This window comes from Oryzias latipes, chromosome 2 (assembly GCF_002234675.1).
Source record: "Oryzias latipes chromosome 2, ASM223467v1".
In the NCBI taxonomy this organism is placed as follows: Eukaryota; Metazoa; Chordata; class Actinopteri; order Beloniformes; family Adrianichthyidae; genus Oryzias; species Oryzias latipes.
Genome location: NC_019860.2, coordinates 10,839,286 through 10,860,145, shown reverse-complemented (window position 1 = coordinate 10,860,145; position 20,860 = coordinate 10,839,286). Strand labels below are relative to the sequence as shown.

Sequence of the window (20,860 nt, the reverse complement as noted above, 5' to 3'; positions counted from 1 at the left end):
AGTTGAAGTCACAGCAAAAACATGGATAGTAAAGAAGAAAAAAATCCTATATTAAGTTGAACTTTTGGGACATTTTTATTTTAGCAAAATATGGGGCCAAGAACAGACTTTTCATCTTGAGAGCCATAATAACTGAATAAATAACAACAATAGGCTGAATATCTTCCCTACTGTAACCCACTGATGCTCATTTAGTTATGGAGCGACATACTCACAATTATTCTGTTAACCATAGCATAAAGAACAGGCTAACAAGTCAATTTAACTCTTTATATCATTATAAATCTCTAAATCTTTTGAATTCTTCATCCTTTGTGTCGCTTTGGAAGCAAAGACTGGGTGCTTCTTCTTCTTCTGCGTTGTTGTCAGGAGTAAATATTGATAAACACACATGGAGCGCCCTCTAGCGGTTGATCCTTCTTATTATTTTTAAACATTGAAATGAGTTGTTCAGTATTAGGGTGTATTCAGACTGGAAACGTCTGTTGGTCCAGGCTGAGTCCGCTTAATTTGGTCCAGATCGAGTCCTGACTGGTGTCTTTGGTCTGTATTCAGACTGTCGTCAGGCAGACTTTCCTGTTGTGCCTAAAGATCTCTTCAGTCATTGGTAAGAAATTTACAAAACTCACTAAAACATTACGTTATCAGTCATGTTCTGAAAGACGGAGAATAACTTCCTAACATCAGAGAAAGAAATCTGACAGAACAGCAGTTATTACTTAACAGGAATCATTTAATAAAGACAAGTCTTGAAAAGAGATAAACATAAATAGCAGAAGTGCACTGATAGAGATGAGACTTAATAGCTGTAAATAAACTGATGAAACTGGGTTTTTATTTTGAGGGCAATGGCAATAAGCTAAAATGTTAACATTGTCTTGCCACTAGATGGCAGCAGTGTATCAAAGACAAAAACAGTCTTTCTCTTCATGCATGTGTGTGCGGGAGTGCATGTGTCAGACCTTGCGTGCCGACCAGCACCAGCGGCAGCTCGGTGGTGTTCCTGAAGTTGGCCAGCCGGTTGTAGTAGTGATAGACGGTCTGGAAGCTGATCTCGTCCTCCAGACTGAAGACGAAGATGACGGCGTCCACCCACAACGCAAACTGCGCACAAAGTCCAAACTTGATTGGTTCATGCACCAGCTTCAGCGAAACGCTGTGTTTAAACAGGAAGTGTGAACACTTTCGACTGAATCGTTTGAATAGAGAGGAGGTCAGCCGGTCGAACGCTCCAGATGCTTTCAAGAGACAGAAAGGAACGAGTGAATTATTCATGGCAGAGTTTCCTGTCTAGACTCTTTCATATTAAAAGCGCATTTGATGAGCACCTGACCCACTTTTGTTCTGAGGACTGCAGCGGTCACGCACCTCCAAAGTATACAGACTTCTTAAGGTCAACCTCACAAAAATGACTTATTTTACAGATGTGTTTATTCCAAGCTACAGTGTGCTGTTCATCACGTTTCTTTATTTTTATTTAGAGTTTTGATTCTTTTCTTTTTGTTTGAGTTTTCTGCAGTACCTACCTGAGCCTCTGGGGGTCCCCCTTCATCTCTGATGAGCAGCAGGTGACTCTGACCGTCCACCACGATCTCCTTCTTGAACCTGCCGCCTGCAGAGGTGACAAGAGCACAGTGAGGAAATCCACCCGTCTGATTGGCCGTCAGAGGTGATTGATGAAGGTGATTGATGAAGACTCAGAGGGATTGTGAGGAAGGGAGCGGGTCCGGTCAGAACCGTTGTCGGGAGGTTCTGTAGATCGTCCTTCCTGTCACACAGGTGCAGCAGCTCCTCGGGTCGCCGTGGGAACCAGCAGCTCAAACTCAGGATTTAACAGGAAGTGGCTGCAGCTAAAAATGGGAGTCTGGGCTTATTTAAGGCCGAGGATCAGCTGATCCACAAATGGAGCGAGGCTGAAGGGGCCCCCGCCACGAGCGCGCACGCGCGTGTCCTAATGACACGGTGGAGGATAAACCAAAGAAGAAGAACGGGAGGAGGCCAGGACAGAGGAGCGCACACGCGGTGGTTTCCCATCACTTCCTCCTCCTAGAGTTTCTGAACTTTATTATCTCACAATCGTCTCTTCTTTTTTAGCATAAAGACAGAATTTCAAAATAAAACAGCGGTTTCCTCAATCCTTTTGTGGTCGTGTACACACATCCTGACAACCTGCTGTCAACACAAAAAAACGGGGAAAGGGGCCTGGATCACACCTTCATCACTTCTCTGAGGAGTGTCGTCCTCCTCCTCCGTCCTGGGAAAGTCCTTATAAAGCTGCAGTTTTTCCCATGACTGTGCGGCAGAAGGCCTGAGCCAATGGCTTCAGGAGGAAGAGGCGTGTGCGCGCGGCTGTAAAGTAAATTAGAAACTAGGAGCCACAAACACACAAACACGCCGCGCCGTCGGTGTATTTACGGATACTGACAGAAATTCCCGGCAGGGAGATTCTGGATCAGCAGCAAAAGGAAAAAAAGAAGAAAAAAAGACGGTAGTTGGTTTTTCAAAATATGATTTAGGAAGACGCCTCGGCGGACAGAAACCGCAGCCCTCATGGGTGAAACGGCCCGTTTCAAACAAGAGTCACACATTTTGTTAGGCCCCCCTCTGATTGGCTGATTAAATCAGACAAATGGAATCAGTTTTTTCTGAAGCATGCAATTCATTTATATTATATATGAAGGAGGAAAATCAGCGATGAACCAAGGGGGGGCGGGGTTAAACGGTTGAGTGGCAGGAGGTGCTCCGGATCGGTTTCAGGTTCAGCAGCTCAAAAACAATAAGGAAGAGTTCCCTCCTCCACCATGCTCACAGCAGTGTTCCTCTGCGCTCTTTGCCTTTAAAAAGGGTGTTAAGAACATGAAACTGTTGCTATGGTAACCCTTCAACACACTAAACATTGAGTAAAGCGGCCCACGCAGTGTTGGATGACGGGTCAAATGAAAAGGCCGAGGCTGTTCATGATGCCCGCTGAATTTCCCTGAAAAAGTGATGGAAGCTGGCACTAAAGGGTTGCAGATGACTTCTCCAGGCTTCCTGAAGATTATCTTTACAGGAATGTGCTGTTTCATTTTGGAAAGGACCCTGACCTCTGACCTGTAGCTCACTATAAAAAGTGGCTCCATGCTGAAAGGATGAAGCGGTGGGAAGGTAAGGTTTAGGACGAGCCGCTGAACCCGAGCTGATCCTGGAGGTTACACTACGAGGAAGATGATGGATGCTACGATGGGTAGATGATGAAGGGTGATGACGGAGTGGGGGGGGGCAGCGGGTCGTTACCTGCGTCCACGTCGGCTACGTGAACAAAAGCAGCCCAGAAAGCAGAAAGGAAGGAAGCACAAAGCAAAACACCATCAAAAGATGCAGCCACAGTTCAAACATGCTCAGTTTCAGAAACAGAGGAAGAGGAGGAGGAGGAGAACCAGAGGAGAACAAAAAAGAGAGAGAGAGAGAGAAGCAGTGGTCAGAAAGTTAAAGACCATGGCTGGATCTGTTCACCTCAAATGCTTCAGTTTGAACTATTCCCTCTTCTTCTACATCTCTATTTCTTTGTTTGGGTTTGTTGTTTGTCTCCTGTCTGTTGCTGCTTCTCCTCTCTGTTGCTGTCTCTCTTGAGTTGTTGCGTCTCATTTGCTCTGCTACGTTTTCTTTCTGTGGCTGCTTCATATCCAATCGGTTGTTGCGTCTCCTTTCGGTTGCTACAAATCATTTAAGTTGCTTTGTTTCCTTTCAGTTGCTGCGTCTCCTCTCTATTGTTACGTCTGCTGTCCGTTGCTCCGTTCCTTTTAATTGCTGCATCTCTTCATTGTTGCTGCGTCTTGTTTATGTTGTACTGTCTGTTTTCCTTTGCTAGATCCAATTGCTGTTGCTCCGTATTCTCAATGTTGCTTCTTCTCCTCACCATTCCTGGATCTCCTGTCTGTTGCTACGTCTCCGCACCGTTGCTATGTCTCATGTCAGTTGCTGGGTCTTCTGTCTGTCACTGCTTCTCCTGTCTGTTGCTGCGTCTCCTTTCTGTTGCTAAGTCTCCTCAGCATTGCTGCGTCTCTTTATCAGTGCTGTGTCTCCTTTCTGTTGCTGCATCTCCTGTTTATTAATGCGTCTCCTCACCGTTGCCCTGTCTCATGTCAGTTGCTGGGTCTTCTGTCTGTCAATGCCTCCCCTCTCCGTTGCTACGTGTCCTACTAGTGTCTCCTTTTTCCAACAGAAGGCAGGTAGAACAGCAGGATCCCCGACTGAAGTTCGGTTTCAGCTCAAACCACAGTCGGCAGCGTCATCTCGTGGTGGCGTGGTGGCAGCTCGTTCATCGTGTAATGGGTCCCATGTGGCGCTCCAATGCGCTCGCCGGTCTGAGCGTCCCTGAAGGCAGCACGAAAGCGGTTCTGGTTTGGGTCCAATTCCTGACGGCTCAGCTGCAGCCCGGCTCCGGCCTCAGAATAGTTTTGGTTTGTGGGCCACGGGTGCCGCTGGAAGCCACAGACCCCGCCCACAATCAATCGGCATGGAAACGCGGGCAGCGGTATTTTTGGACAGCAGGAATTCTTCACCCCCCCATTTCTCAGCAGCTTTCCAACACAAAGTTTATTTAATGTTTGTACTTGAAGCTTGATCAGAGCTTTCAATACATGGGGGGGGGGCACAGTTATAGGCTCAAAGATGTGGGAGGGACCAACTCAGAGAGTGTGGGACTTTGACCCCCCCCCCCCCGCCATCGCTAAGATAAAGTCTGTTCACCTGAATTCACCAGTCAAAGACTGACTTCTAGATCTCCACAAGCTGCCCCCCACCCCATCCAAAAGGCTCATTTGCTCTCACTTCGACCCCCCCAACCCTCAACCACACACACAGCAGGAAGGGGGGGGCTGTTGGGCCAGCGTTTTCCGGGTGGCCCCCACCCCAGACATAAAGCAGTAAAGTTTTCTTCCCAAACAAACGGCATTTGATGGTTTTGGGGGCTTTAAATAAACAAGCAGGCGGGGGGGGGGGGGGGGGGGTAATTAGCAGCAGATGCAGTTCTGACAGAAACACTACTCTTTTATTCCGTTTCTACTGCGAGAAATGTATCAAAATAGTTGGAATATTTAGGATCTTTGTGTCTCTGATGGGTTAAAGTCGGCCTAAAGTATGAGTGATCATCAAATGTACGTCTTTTTGTGGAACTTTGGCCCTTAGGAGACCTTATTTAACCATTTCACTACTTTTGTTGATGAAATTCCTCAGATGATTGTGAGAGAAAAGCATCAGGATGAGGATTAAAGGATGATCCAAAAGCTTTTATTGTTTGTGGTAAATCAAGTGTATCTAATAGAAACCACATTTTAGCTTAAAGAAGCAGCTTCCATCCTCTTTTTTATGACTTTTCTGTCTCTGAAGCCCTTATTTCTTTTGGTGAAGTGATCATGATAAAAAGAATTATATATTTTTTTTTTGCGTAGTTTCAAAATAAAAGCGAGACGGCTTCCTGCTTCCCGCCACTCGCTTCAGGACCAACATCAGTGACGTCCTCCTTCTGCGGGTCATCTCACGATGAAGGTCCATCTCTCCCTTTGCGTGCCGGATGGAGCAACGGAGGTATGAAATATTAACGACACGTTGGCCTTAGGTGGAAGTGGGTCCTTGCCGTGGGCCGCTGGCGCCGCGTGCTGAACGTGGGCGAGCTTTGGCGTCAATAATAGATGAGGAGGACGGTCGCCGCCGCAGAGCTGAATCTGCATGGAGCTACGCTTCATGTCCCGCAGTTCACCCGATCCGTCCGTCCAGAACGCCGCTCGACTGAGTCGATAATGACGACGAGAAAAAAAGCTGAAGAAAAGATTGACTGTCTGTGTTTGGAGGAAAACGTCCTACAAATTAAAAGCCTATTTTTCACCATTTAAATCATAAATCTTCCATAAGAAGATAATCTAATCTAATCCTGTAGCATGGAGTGTGACCTCACTGTACAGCATCACTCCAGAGATGGTGTCAGAGTTGCAGGTTGGAATTCGCTTTGCTCAAAAGCAAGGACAGATCCAGCCATGGAGCAGAGCTGCAGAGACGGAGGAGACGTTCTCACCCTCGGGCGACTCCTCCTGCACGTACGTTCCTGTCAGGTACCGGTGGACCAGCGCCGACTTCCCGCTGGCCAGGTTTCCCACAATGCCCTGGTGGAGAGACGACGTCTGTTAGTGTTTCTGTAGTACAAAAAAAATGTAAAAAATAAATCAATGGGGGCGGAGCTCCGCGGACGGAGGAGGACTCACCACTTTGAGCTCAGGAACCGTTCGGCTCAGCGTCCACTCTTGACTGTTGACAAACGCATCTGAAACACAAACGGCAGGAGACGTGAGCCTTACGGCAACAACACACAACGAAAGTGTGCGTCCTTCATCCGAACTGGACTTTCTGCTGATTCTAAACATCTAAAGACTCCATCCAATCAAAACGTGAGACGATTGAGAGGAAAAACACAAACAAACAAACATGAAAGGAAAAAAAATAAAATAAAATCAGAGGAGCAGATTTGATTATTTTTAAGATTAAGTCCAAAAAAACTTCTTTCAACAGCATTTTTAAAACTTAAAATAAATGATTAAAAGGATTTTAGAAAACAGAAGAGCAGTTATTCGATAAAAATGTGAAAGGTTAAAGATTTGAGGCAATCAAATAAATAGAATATTCAAATTTGTAATAAAAAAACAACAGTTTTGACAACTATTAGACTTACAAATCAAAGTCCCACTCCGATCATCCTTGGATCCATTTTAGAAGCGTTGACAAAAATCGCTAAACCCGTGTCGTTTTCTAGGACATAGTTTCTGCAGAGCTTCATTAGAAATGTGCCTCTGAGTTGTGGGTGGGACCGCTGGGTGGAGCAACCCTGCCTGACCCTTCTTTCCCTTGTTGCTGAGAACTCTTTGTTCAGACCCTCCCCCACTAGCTTACAGCCCCTCAAGGCGCCCAACATTACCGCTGCATCAGCGCCGTCCAGCCGTCCAGTTTAGAGCCTGATTCCAGCTCAGACGAGGATAAAACAAAGATGTTCGTTGGATCTATTAGTCTGCAGGTGGATGCATCAGAATGGGGCGGAGCACGGAGCTGCCAGCAATTGCAATTTTAATTTAACATTTTTATATATGTTGTCCATCATCAGAAAAATGCCATAAGAACGTGTTAAAAACACCAAAAACGTCATTTTTAATCAGTGGGTTTTTAAATCAACATGTCTTTTTTTCCTCAGGTTTTGTCATTCCAGTTAGAAGTACACCCCCCAAAAAACGGCAGAAACAAGAACCGATTGTTGAAATCTTCATCGAACATCTAAACATTCGTCTGCCCTTCATCTGAGGCAAAAAGGCCGGCCTCGGCCTCTCTGAAGTAGGCCAGTGGGTCACAGCCTTCAGCCGTTCTTATTAATTCATCAGCAGCAATCTGTGTCCGCCTGCAGACACGCTTCTTCCTCGCAGGCGGCAGGAGGGGATGAAGATGATGAAGGGCGAGCGTACCAGACAGGCCGCTCAGGCTTTTTGGAGAATCTAGAGACTGCAGTTTTGCAGATGTTTCAATGGATCAGAGCACAGCCACAGACTAAAAACCAGAATGATCAAAAAAATCCTTTAACAAATACAGTGCTATTCTGCCAAAAAGAGAAACATCTATAGCTTCCGTGTTCAAAACTCCTGGGTTCACGTGTAGCTACGCAACATTCTACAGCCGTTTTCGGACTCTACGCACAAGTTACACAACGTCAAACTTGGAGGAATCAGGGACTTGGATTTGGTAGCAATGTATGAACCCATTCAATCAAACGGAACCGTTTGAAAATTGATCGTGGAGAAGAAATGAATAACTGCGGTTTGTGCCCGGCTGGAATTCTATGACGCCAAGCCTTTCATAAATCAGATTATACCATAGTCCGGATGAATAATCGATTCTGATTCTGATACATTAAAAAGTGATATACCACGGGATAACCGCACGGTGAAAAAAGAAGTTCCAGTCACCCATCTTAAATTTTTTTGTATCACTGCGCCGGTTTCTTTAAAACAACCTTTTGCTCCATCATTTGGACAAAAACAAGCGGTAAGAGGTGAACTTTCTCTCTGAACTGATGCTTTATTCCACCCATCGGGACGATCAGCATATATATATATCGCCGCATCTTGACAGCAGCTGTGGTGCTGCACGACGCACCACCACAAGAATTAAGGACTAAAAACGGGTTAATATGTATTGCTTTTGTACGTGACCATGGTATAAGCGGGTTAATGGCCTTCGAAGTGTGCGTTATTACTTTTTAACGCACTTCGCGGAAGCAACCGTTCGACACGAAGCGGAGGACGGTTCAGGCTTCCACGGCGTGCGTTAAAAAGTAATAATGCACACTAACACTTACATAGAGCTGTGGAAGAAAAAGCCTGGAGCAAAATTCACCAGATTTGAACCGTTTAGGTTAAACAACTTCCAACTGTAGGTGGTGGACATGCGCTAGTGAACAGTAGAAAAACAAGAAGAAGAAGCCCCTCCCCCCTTGTCCAATGTGAACACCATGACTTATACTCCCGTTCAAGAACACGCATTTGGTGCATTCAGGAGGAAGCGTGTGAGTGTGAACTTAGCTAAACGGTTGAGTGGATTCCTTTATCCGGTTTACTGAAGGTTAAAGCTGCACGATATGAGGAAAAGTCGCGGTTTTCGATCTCAAAGATCAATATTGCGATAAAGATATAACAAAACCACCAAAATCCTCAATTCTATTTTGCTGCAACAGTTTAATTGAAATAGGAGTCAACATAACTTTATATTCCAAATGACCCTCATCTACAGAGGCGGCGAACATCTGATTGGTCAAATGTATAAAAGGATTTATTTGATTCATTAAAAACTTTAAGCTGCCAAATTGGATCCAAATCGGCGAACACTGTAATTTGAATGATTTGAACGTGATCTATCCCTAAATAAGATTTTTATTCTGTAACAAAATTAATAAAAATGCAACAGATGTCATTTTTAGCATATATGATTGACACCACACAACCTGGATGGGGTTCTAACTGGGTTCTGCTCTTAAACACAATGCAAAGTGTTTCCGTGTGGAGCAATCTATCAAGCTTTCAGGAAGTGATGTCATCACCCCCATCGTGGCTGATAAAAGCTGGTTGTTGAAGTTGGCAGAGCTGCAGAGGGGTCACCCAGCTGATGGTGCTGTTGCCGGGAAACGAGCCTGGCATCCACAGACGGGCTCTGAGCTCATAGCTGAGGTTTTGGAGATTTCCGCTCTGGAAGGAATCCAGAGGGAAGCGTCCTGATTGGACGTGGGGTAGACAAAGGGGGGCATTGTGACGACTCAGACAGACCGCAGTCTGTATCGGGGGTCCGCCCCGCCTCTACCCCTCCACCACTGCCAAGCAGGATGTTAATGCAGCTGCTTCCTGTTTTCCGTCTCCCCGCTTCAGCAGGTGAGTGGACACTCAATCCCAACGGAAACGCTTCTCTCCATCAAACAGGAATCCTCTTCACAGGCGTGTTTGATCGCAGTCTGATCCAAGAATAAAAAACGCTCCAGCTCCGATCTTAAACACCTGGGATCCACAGACAAAGAAAACCCCACAGGTGAGCTACAGAAATGTGCAGAGCAGGCTGACCACTGCGATGACGACACACCTGATGGACACATCCATCCATCCATCAGCAGCTCTCAGAGGACACTGGGCTTCAACGATGGACGCCCTGGCTCTGGGCCAATCAGAGCGCAGCATCCTTCATGCTCCTAAACAGATTAGGGTGTCTACAGCGGTCGCAGGAGGGAGCGCTAATCAATTTATGGAGGAGTGGAAGTGGAGGAGATGCCTCTGCAGAGCTGTGCACGCTTTCTCTCAATCTCTTCTTTCAACTGGAATCATTTAAACAAACCATTTTTGTTCATTAAACGTGGAATATTAATAATATTATGATAGTATACTATCACATCTGAGCTGTGCAAAGACAATGTGACCCAAAAAATGAATCCAATTGAATCAGGAGCGACCATCATCTAAAGATTCATGCTTTGACTTTGAAGGTCTTGAGCAGAGAGATTCCAACTACAAGCCAGAAACACAAATTTTTCCTTTTAAAGAATGTGTAATTTGATAATTTAATTAAATTCAAATCTGTTTGAGCACGTGTTTAAATAAAGTCTTACTACAAGAACTACAGGCTTGCATCATTTCTACACAGCAAAGAAAGGACGAGCAAAGGAGAACGAGGAGGGCAGCCTCCAACCCTTGGATAACGGAAAATGGGACGAGCAAAGAGGAGCAGCCTAAGGAGGCGGAGCCAAAGGCGAACACCCGCGAGGCGGAGCTCAAACTCCGACCAACAACCCCGTTAGCTCGCGTGTGTCCGTGGTGCCGCACATGCCGACAACAACAATAACATCCACGTGAAGCAGACTGAGATCAGCTGATACGATTCATGGTGGGACTGCGTCGCCACGGTAACACACTTCATACCTCCTGGAAAAGCAGTTAAACAAACCTATACAGGACAAAGCTCAGGATGTTATCCACAAGTCAACTCAAAAATCGACATTTTCTCCTAAATATCTTCTAATTTCATAACTTTAAATGATCTGAAACTATTTGACTTCTTTCTAAATGTTCAACTTTACAAAATATTTAATTTTTTACTTTTTTAGGTTTAGAAAACTTTCTTGCTTTTTTATCTACATTTTTATTTTCAAATAAAAAAATGTGACTATACCGGTCATCTATGAACATATTTTTAATTTAAATAATTATTGTAATACTCTTTAACTACAATATTCTATGTTATACATTTGTAATTCTTTAAACTTTGCATAAAGTTGAAAGAATCCCTTTCATTCAAGGAGAAGCATCTGTCGTTCAACAGAGACTTTTGGTTTCTTTTTGGGACTGAGTCAGACTGGATTCCCGCCTCACCTGCGGCTTTATCTCATCTGATCGGCCTTCATCGTCAAACGAAAGCCCTGAGCGAATGATCTGGGATTTCCACTGACGTCACCGCGACGCCTCGAACATCTGAACCGACAGCGGAGGAATTCTGGGAATGCTGCAAGGAATCTTAAATGAATGTGACGAAAGGTGAAGTCCCGTTTCCGCAAATTAAGATGACAAATTCATAAACACAAATGTTTTGTGCAGCGAATCCGAGCTTCCCATTTCCCGACAGAAGACAAACTTTAACAAAAGCTTTTGCTTTTCAGGAAACCGTGTTGACCGTCTGCATCAGATAACCATCGCAACCGAACACACATGAAACCCAACGTCACTAAAATCTAAGGGCAGGCAACAAGTTAAGGCGAAAAGCTGAAGCGCTTTTTTTCAGTTTTGCTTTGGGCAAATGGCGCCGGCAAACGGAAGTAAACATTGACAAACAGGACAGAGCGCCGACAAGCTGTCGTGACTACAGACCTGACATCTGAGCAACTAATGAAGAGAAAACTCATCAGAAAAAAAAAAACTGCCCTCAGCTCAGAAAAAAGGTAATTAAATCCCCCAGTCTGACCAAAACGCCGTTTTTAAAATGTTTTTGTAGCATTTTTCTGTTGAAGGAGGAGAATTCTGTACTTAAAATTGAATTTCTGAGTATTTCTGTATTCAAATCATTGTGAATCAGGAGCAGACGAAAAAATGCAGTTTAATAAAAAGGATCGTATTTGTGACGTGAAAACGACAAAAGCTCCACACTCTGCTGCATCGGGAGACAAATAGGTCTATTAACGTCTTTGTTTTTCTCATCCAAGCGGACATCGGACTCTAAACTGTACGGCTGGATGGCTCCAATATTACTCGCCGTTTTGTTGCGCCGCAAATGTTAGGTTGGAGGCGTGAGGGACTGTAAGCTAGTGGGAGAGTGTGTAGACGGAGAGCTCTCGGCAATAGAAAGGAGAAGAAGTGGCAGGGTCCCGCCCACAACTCAGAGGTGAATTTCTAAAGAACTCCTGCTGCTCTGCAGAAAATATGTCCTAGGAAATGACACACCTTTAATGATTTTGGCTAAAAAAGGCATTCTTATAATTCGAACAGCACTGGGAACACTTTTACAATAGATCAAAGATCATCAAAGAGGAACTTTATGCATTAACAAATGAAGAACCATTGAAACAATAGACCTTGCAGATAATTCCGTTTTTTAAACAATAAAATTAAATGTTTTAAGCCTTTTTGTGTTCCTCAACACGCAAGGAAAAAAGAGCTCCTTAAAGAGTAGAAAAGGCTGACATCAGCAGAAATCTGAAGGATTGAACGGAAACAAAGACTATTGCAACACCCAAACATTCATGACATTAGACACAGGGTTTAAACCATTTAACAGCTTTTTTTTTAAGTTGGACCAGAAGCTAACGTGGAAAAACAACTTAAAAATAAATCTATAACTTATTATTTAAATCTATGAAAATCTAAAGGCCAGAATAATTGAACTGAAGAAATAAACCCACCTACAAAAGGAAAACCTGACAGACACGCAAAGGGAAGCTTTTATACTGACAGGTTTCTTTTTGTTCCTAATTTCTATGGAAGCATTACTGTAGCATAATTAAAATTGAAAGTCAATACCAGAAATGCTTTTTCATTTTCAAAATGAAACTGCCTTTGTTTGTCTTTTCGCTTTAATTATGTCACAGAATGTGCGATGCTGAAGAAGAAAATGAAAAAGCATTTTAGAGGATTGATTTTTATTTCACTTTTGAGTCATTTGATGCAGTTACATTATGAAAATGAAAATGCATTTCTGTTAATCCATTTTAATCGTCAAATTAGATTTTTCTAATTTATTTTTGCTACACATTTACTAAAGATTTTTTTGAAAATGAAATGTCAAATACTATTTCTTTATCATCTTTATTAAGCGACAAAATGAGCGGTGTTGAAAAAGAAAAAGCGGCTTGGCGGATTGCTTTTCCATTATAAATTTGAGTCAACAAACGCAGCTTCATTTTGAAAATGAATATCCTACAGAAATGCTTCCATAAATTTCAACTTAAAGCTACTGGATTTTCAAACTAAAAGCCTGAGTAAATTCAGAAGCAGATCATCTGCATTTTTTGGCGTAAAGCTCGTCTCTGCTCTGCAGCTGGTTGAAGGATTCAGGCAACAAAAAAGTCGACAAAAACTGACACAAGCCTTCTATGAATGTTAATGATGAACCCCATCTGCAGTGTACACACACAAACAGACACACACCCACACACACACACACACACACACACTCTGCTGCAGACACACACCTCCTCAGATCTGATGCCATGATTGTGTTCACAAACAAACCCAGAGGGACTATGGGTGGAGCGTGGCTCTGGGCTCTGTGTGCGTTTGTGTGTGTGCGTGTGTGTGTGAACCCCGGCTGTGTCGAATCGGGGCGCCGCTGCCCCATCAGTCACAGGCATCGCCCTTCACGCCGTTTCTCTCCTCCTCTTCCATTTCATGGATGTCTCTTTGAGCCTCCTCTTCCTCGTTTGCTCTTCATCCCTCAATTTTCAGCAGCTGTCAGCCTTTTGACTTAAAAAGAAGAAGTCGTCTAAAAAAAGTCTACAATTAAACGGGAAAAAATATTTGGCTCAAAAAAATATTGTTCATTTGTGGAAAAACTTGGCTTGCATTGAAGAAATGAATGGTTTGATTCATCCAGGATTCATTTTTCCAGTATAAAGACGGAAACAAAAACATATTTTTTATTAGCTTTATCTCTAAAAATTAAGGTAATTTATGTTTTTCTACCACAATACTCTGGTTGTTTTTCTATAAGTATGATAATTATAATTTGTTCCCGTTTTTCTTTATTTGTTTAAACTTTAAAGTTCCCTTTTTTTTTCACTCAAAATGGAAAAATTAAATAAACAGTGGATATATTTTCATAAATTTGTCTTAGCTTCTCTTTTTATTCAGACTTCCCTGCAGTTGTTACAGGTTTTTCGGTTTTTCTGATTTGACCCGAACCTATGGCTATGTTCAAACCGCCTTCAGAGACGCATTCAGGCGGCCACTTTCAATGAAAAGTCTGTCTTAACGCCCATTTCTCACCTTCACGCGTAGCTAAAGAAGATTCTACAACCGGTTTTGGGCTCTACATACAAAACGTGCCGCTAATGAACCAGGTCAGACCTTGACGATTTGAACTTGGATTTAGTGTTGATGTATGGATGGCGTCCGAATGGCAGAAGTACCAACCGTTTGAAAATGAATCGTGAGGCAGGAATGACTAATTAACACCAAGTCTTTGATATGTCAGAGTAAAGCTGTGAAGGAAAAAAACCCGGAGCAAGATGTACGAGATTTGCACCAAGCCTCCTTCAACCATAGGTGGCGCTAGTAAACACTAGAAAAAGAAGAAGAAGAAGCCTCTCCGTGCTTGTCCAGTGTGAACAACTAAATGCGTGTTGAAAAAACGTGTCGCATGTGAACGTAGCATTAGACTTAATCTGATTTTATCCTAATAGACTTTATCTAAAACACCAGATCTGATCTGATCTTCACAGAGCTGCTGTTCCTTCTATAAGCTCTCAGCTCTTCAGCAAATCCATCATCCTCTCTGCAGCTTTATATCGTCACTGTTGCGTTTCTACCACCATGGTGTGTCTTTTCAAAAGGCAAACACAGCCCCAGAACAAAGACGCAGGTGTCTTATTAACAGGGTTCAATAGAGCCTCTGTTGTGAGGGTCTGTGTGTGTTTACACAGCACGCGTGTGCAGCGTGTGCTTGTCGCGCGCCTCCTGAAGAAACCTGTCGGGCAGGTAACTGCTTGTGATCTGGTGGCTCCGAGTGCGAGTCAAAAAGCGGATTCCAGCGGAGAAAACCGCTGCAGGACTAGGACCAAGACCAAGAGGCAGAGAAACCAAGAAGCTCAATAGATAAGAAAAAAAAACTCTCCATCTGCTGACCTGGATCACTAAAATATAAATAGACTGAAAAGCTGAACAGCAGTTTGTCAGTTCCTGTTGAAACACGGCAGTGACACAGATGATCAGACTTTGTAGCAACCATTTGAGCCAGAGGGTAAAAACCAACGACCTTAACACCCAATCGGATCATCTACAACGTCACCCACTGGATTTTCCACCATGACAATGAAGCCTGAAGTGAGACGAGCTCAATAACTAGCAACTCAACGATGTTCATGAAAATGTCGATTGAACGGGACAAAGTTGAGTTTGAAGCTCTTTTGGGTACACCTACCTAACCGATCAAACAAAAACTACACCCCTACGTCTGTGAACTGCACAAACGTCAAAGAGTACGACGCATTTTGCCCACAATTCCATACAAACCTTAATTTGTGGATCATGGTTTAGTTTCGGTTGGATATACGACTTGTTTATAACAAAACAAAATAAATAAAAGTAAAGTACCGGTAAGTTAAATTAAATAATTAGCAAATTTCTATGACAAAAAATCGTTCAGTTGTCTTATACTAAGCCTGGTGTAATCTAATAAAACAAAAAATACATTTAGCACAACACGTGTTTTAAACTTTTAACGTAAACAAACTCGTATGCAGTAGATTCACTTTTCTCAAGATGGTGTAACAAACTTTTCGAACCGAGAATAGTGGCGTCCATACTAAATACTGTAAATATTCGGTGTAAAAGTCAAACTGTTAGCCTTACAGCTTTTATCATATTACTCCTTCTGACACCAGACTCCAGTGGCCTTTAAGGTACTGCAAGGCTTAGCAATTCCAAGTCCTAATTTCATGCATTCAATTTTGGAGGATGAAGAGGCTGAAGTACAAGAGGAGGAGCTGCAGCCTTTTCCAGCTTTAACTAACAGTCCGATCATGAGTGTAACCAGAAATTCAAAAAGTTGCATCAGAACAGCTAAAGAATCCTCGATCCAGCTTGTGGACAAACCGCGTCAATGTTTTGTCATTTGTACTAGGCATGCACAATATATCGCAAATTTATTGTTATCCCAATATCAAGCTGTGCAATACCCATAGTGCAAAAGTTGGCAATAAAATGTTACCCTAATGTGCCAAAATAATCTTATGGGAGCTTGAAGTATTTAACAAATCAAATAAATCCCTTTATGAATTTGACCAATCGGATGGAGCCATTTTCTGTCAGATGTTCTTCTCCTATGTAGACGAGGGTCATTTGGAGCATAATGCATAATGTAACTTCACAGTTAAAGAACAGCTGGCTTCTGTCTAGTTTGATTGCCAAGCCACAAAATAAATTAAACTGTTGCAGTGAAAAGGAAATGATGTTTTTGGTTGTTTTGTTATTTGTTCATTTGTTCAAGTTATATCGTCATCGCAATATTGAACACTAATATCGAAAATCGCAAGTTTTCCTCATAACGTGCAGCCCTGATTTGTACAGTTTGTGTTAAACGCAAAAAAAAAGAACTAAAGAAAATGTGGATGTTTCAGAACCTACATCTCCAATCAGTTTATATGTGATGTAAATCTGCCGTTCTGGTCCAGAAGTTGCTAAAAGCAGACACTAAAATCTCAGTTGTAAAAACTAAAAATAACCTTTTGGTATTGCGAGCATTTCCTCCAGATGTGAGAGTTTTCATTTTTCATAAGGCCACCCTGATGAAGGCCAACTGAGGAGGAAGAGGGAGCAAGAAGGAGATGGCAGGCGACCAACAGTGGACAGCACCGAGTGGAAAGTTTGTAGAGGAAGAGTCCTGACTGCAAGAAGCAGCGCTCACCGCCGTTTCTTTTTAGCCCCTTGAAGGCAGGAGGATGAGAAACAGCTGACCTCTGACCCCCGCCGGCTCATCTGCTCAGTGTTCACATCAGCTCCCGGCTTTAATGTCATACGAGTTGAACAAAGACAAACAGAGCGGCTGGACTGGAGGGGTCAACAGACAACTGGATCAGGAGCAGAGACCAGGAAGAGGATCTGCTTCTAATTAGTCGGGCTGACAAAGATGCTGTCGGCGGGCCTCCATCCATCTATCATCACTTCCATGGGTCAGAGGGGGAGCCATCCATAGAGACCAGACCTAGCTCTTGTTTGGGATTTTATGATCTCTGTATGTTCATCTGCTTCACTGAAAGCTCCTACAGATCGAGTAAAACCTCTAAGTAGGGCTGCACGATATGAGGAAAACTTGCGATGTGCGATATTAGTGATCAGTATTGCAATGATGATAAAACTAGCGATAAACGAATAAATAGCACAAAAAAAAACATTTCCATCTGACTGCAACAGTTTAATTTATATAAGAGTCAAAATATTTTAAATTATACTCCAAATGACCCTCGTCTAACATAAGAGCTCCATCCGATTGGTCAACAATGTGAAGGGCTGTATCTGATTGGTCAAATACATAAAGGGATTTATTCAATTTGTTAAATACTTCAAGTTGCCATAAGATTGTTTTAGTACATTTAAGGTTTACCATTTATTGTGATTTCAGCAGACTTTTGCGATATGGATATTGCACAGCTTGAAATTGCGATGACGATAAATTTGCGATTATTTGTGCAAGCCTACCTCTAACCTTCACTCGTCAAGTCCACCTGACCAGGAGTGTCTCTCTCTAAAGTCTTACTAGGGGCGAAAAAAAAAGGCAAACAAATAGGGGGCACCCAAGTTCAATATAAAGATCGTAAACTTCTTAGTAACCCCGTAGAGTCAAAATGTTCGTGATCACGACAGGTCGTGCCTCAAAATCCTCCAAACTGTGCAAGGAGCCCATTAGTGCGCTTCTTGCAATCAACCAAACTGATAGAAATGAGGAAGTTGGAAAATGAGGGCGTCTTACACGCACTTCCGTATCACGTCTAAACCCCATGCGCGTGGCATTCGCACACCTTAGTCATTAGACTAGAGTGTGGCGTGAGGGTACAACAGCATCACCCGTAAGGCACAAGTGCGTGGGACTTGTGTTAGCCTCACAAATACTTTACGATATACTCAGTACACGCACAAGAGTCGCACGTTCCATTTTCATGACGTTCCTTAAGGTGGCGGTATGACTGCGCGCTGCTTCAGATGCAGCCACTCCTCTCTATGACCCTCCACGGGCTCGGACAACCCAAAAAGCACACAACACCCGTAACAGTATGGGTGCATGTACACTTTAACTGAACCTTTTTTCCTTTCCTTCATTTAGAAATCACGGTTTAAAATACATTTTTAAATCTAAAAGACTTTCAGCAGCCTTGGTTTTAACCCCGTTTTCCTCAAAGGACAAACAAGGGACATTTTAATTGAAAGTAGCTATTTATTTATATATTTTTAATTACAAGTAAAATTTTATTACATACCGTAAACTGAAAGGTTGGTTTTTTTTAACAAGTATGTCAAATAGTGCAAAAATCTTATTCTTAAATTTTAGCAGATCAGTTTTCTCTTTTTTTGGGGGGTTTATTTTCCTCAGAGAACATCCTTAAGACTGTTTTTCCACAAAGAACGGGTTAAACTAAAAGCCTCGGCTCCTGAGCTGCTGGCTCAGCACAGAGTGGAGGAAACCTGCTTTTGTCCTCTGCCATCCTCAGCACCACCCCGCCTCTAATCCCACCCCGGATCTGTCACAAACGCTGCCGCTTGTGTCCCGATGCCGCCGCCACAGCTGGAAGTGTGTCGGGTCGGACGGTCGGGGTGGGTGGGGGGTTATCGGAGAGCTTGATACGAGGGGGGAGGGGCTGACGACTGCCAACCAGAGAGGAGATGATATCGGCGGAGCAGCCGTCGCTCCGGGGGATTTTACGCTTCATTATGCGTCTTTATGAGGATGCCACTTTCCTCTTTTGTTTCATGAAGATGCAGGGATTTGCACAAATGTAAGACGCCAGAAAACAGTAAAAAAAAAAAAATCATCAAGGTGCCTCTATAGGTTCTTCAACAATAAGAGAGAAAAAGCCGGCACACACAGAACCTGTAAGCCGTGCTCGCACACCGTCCCAAAAATTGAGCAGGAAGTGGAAGCCAGGGTGGCGTGACGCCCGCAGCTATTGCATGAGGCTCATTTAAATCTGCAGTGGGGCCGCAGAGCTGAGCATCCTCTAACCTGACTTACTGTCACGCTCGCGTCAGGCAGCGGCAGCTTTATGCAAAGCAGAAACCGTCCAGCCTGGTTCTTTCATCCGCCGGTGCTGGCCTGTGTGTAGGCCGGGTTCTTCTAAAACACTCCAGGACTGATCCAAGATCCTAAAACTGAACCTTACAGATGGTCTGATCCCACACCAGGACCATCCTGCAGATAAAACCATGGATAGGAGTGGAGGAGATTTCACAAGCTGAGCTGCCAGCACAAACCAAAGTCCTTCAAAGAGACTCGTGCAGAAAGAATGAAGCGACTGCATTCATGGAGGAAAGTGAACAAAGTTTATGAATATCTGTGCAGGTGTGACGGTTTGAGCAAAACATGGTTCAAAACACAGCTACGTCCTTCATAAAACAAGAAAAATGACGTTCTTGTCGATGCTATAATAGAGAGAATATAAAAGCCGGCAGGTTTTCAGTGTTGCTGGGTTTAAACAGTCAGGCTTTCTTTTGACCTGTAAAAGTGGTTTATAGCAACTATTCTGCTGAGTTTTTATGAGTTTTTTCCTCCGTCTGACTGGAAAAAAAGCTGAAAATTTGAAATCAAAATCCATCAGCAAAGGAATTTCTGAAAAAAATGATAGCTTGTTTATGTTCATATATCACTAAAAATGTCACCAAAAAACAACTGACAAACGGTATGATGAGGTTCCGTTCCTTTTATGGTGAGGATTTTAGTTATCGGACAAAACCAGAACAGACCCATGAACACCAGAGAACTCCAGGTCAGAGAGCAGGAACCATCAACACTTCCATGACTGACTGACCCAAATATCAGCCGGTAAACCGGTCAAACACAACCATCCCCCACTGCACACACACACACACACATGCATGTATGCATGCACAAACACACGCTGGCTGGTTGGCAGCATGCCGGCTGCTTTCATCCTCATCCCAAATCAAACACAACCAGCTACTGACTGCTGCAGACACACACACACACCCACACACACACTGACGTCCATGTAATCCCTGTGCGAGTTCAGGAGTCGTGTTGAGCGGAATTAGTTGTAGCATGTAACCGACTCTGAGCGATCCATGCGTGTGTGCGAGCACACGTATGAGCTGGAACACGTCTGAGGGTGGGGCCTGTCCGAGCTGAGGGGGGCCAGCAAAGATCACGACACAAAGGAACCTGGCCAAACCTCCAAGCTGACAGAAATAACAGAACCTGCAGCTTTTCTTAAATGAGCCGGTTCCGTGAGGCAGAACCGGCCCGCCGGGGAGATGGGCGGAGCTGAGAACAAGCTGGAACAGAGCAGACAGAGGACCGGCTGCGTCACGCCACGCAGCCGTTACTCACAGCTATATCCAGACATGCTCTTACACATCGAGAGTGAGGAGCCGACGGGCCTGCAGGCGGGAACGCCCCCAACCCAGAGAGACATCCCAACTGACTGACTGAAAACCGATGATTCCCACCTGAGAAAAAACCCCTCCAACACCTCCATCTGCATCTTGAACAAAGCTCGACTGTCACAACAACCCAGAACTTCTAACTAGCTGTGTGAATGTTCCCAAACTGAGCCAGCTCAGACAACAAGGTCTCATCAAACCGCCAAATCAGGAAAGCTGACTTTACAGCTGCAGCTTTTGAGGGTAGAACCCTCATGTACCTGGAGCTTACTCAGGAAGGATGGAAAAGTCCTCCAAGTTCAAGTGAACCGCAAAGATACAAAAAAAAAAAGGGACAAAATGCCTAAACTCCTCAAGTGGAGGCTCTACCTTGTGTGAATGTAATCCCACCTGCCTTGTTTGATTCAGTTCAAAAAGGACAACGGTCATCCTCCACAGTTGTATAGACAATATTTGTGGGAGCCAATGCACTGATGTACTTTGGTCCGGACTTCAAG

At 43.8% G+C, this 20,860-nt stretch overlaps 1 protein-coding gene and 1 long non-coding RNA gene across 7 annotated transcripts in view; one reads left to right on the top strand and one right to left on the bottom strand.

Annotated features, from left to right (window-relative positions):
- LOC101165954 (arf-GAP with GTPase, ANK repeat and PH domain-containing protein 1) overlaps positions 1-20,860 on the bottom strand; it is a 131,309-nt gene that overhangs the window by 77,110 nt on the left and 33,339 nt on the right. For 2 of the 4 annotated variants that reach the window (XM_023964318.1, XM_011482933.3), the window contains exons 2-6: positions 6,240-6,298; positions 6,053-6,140; positions 3,277-3,291; positions 1,527-1,612; positions 963-1,104 (exon numbers count right to left, since the gene is read on the bottom strand). In XM_023964318.1, coding sequence (XP_023820086.1) covers positions 963-1,104; positions 1,527-1,612; positions 3,277-3,291; positions 6,053-6,140; positions 6,240-6,298 — 390 coding nt within the window. The remainder of the gene's footprint in view (positions 1-962; positions 1,105-1,526; positions 1,613-3,276; positions 3,292-6,052; positions 6,141-6,239; positions 6,299-20,860) is intronic. The other 2 variants (XM_023964321.1, XM_011482937.3) reach the window with 1 other exon arrangement.
- On the top strand, positions 8,372-11,587 carry LOC110016136. Of its 3 annotated transcripts, none has more exons than XR_002291427.2 (3): positions 8,372-10,453; positions 10,902-11,081; positions 11,204-11,587. It is a non-coding gene; the product is annotated as an uncharacterized LOC110016136 (long non-coding RNA). The 3 variants fall into 3 exon arrangements; XR_002291426.1 differs by having other exon boundaries at positions 10,870-11,081; XR_002291424.1 differs by having other exon boundaries at positions 10,847-11,081.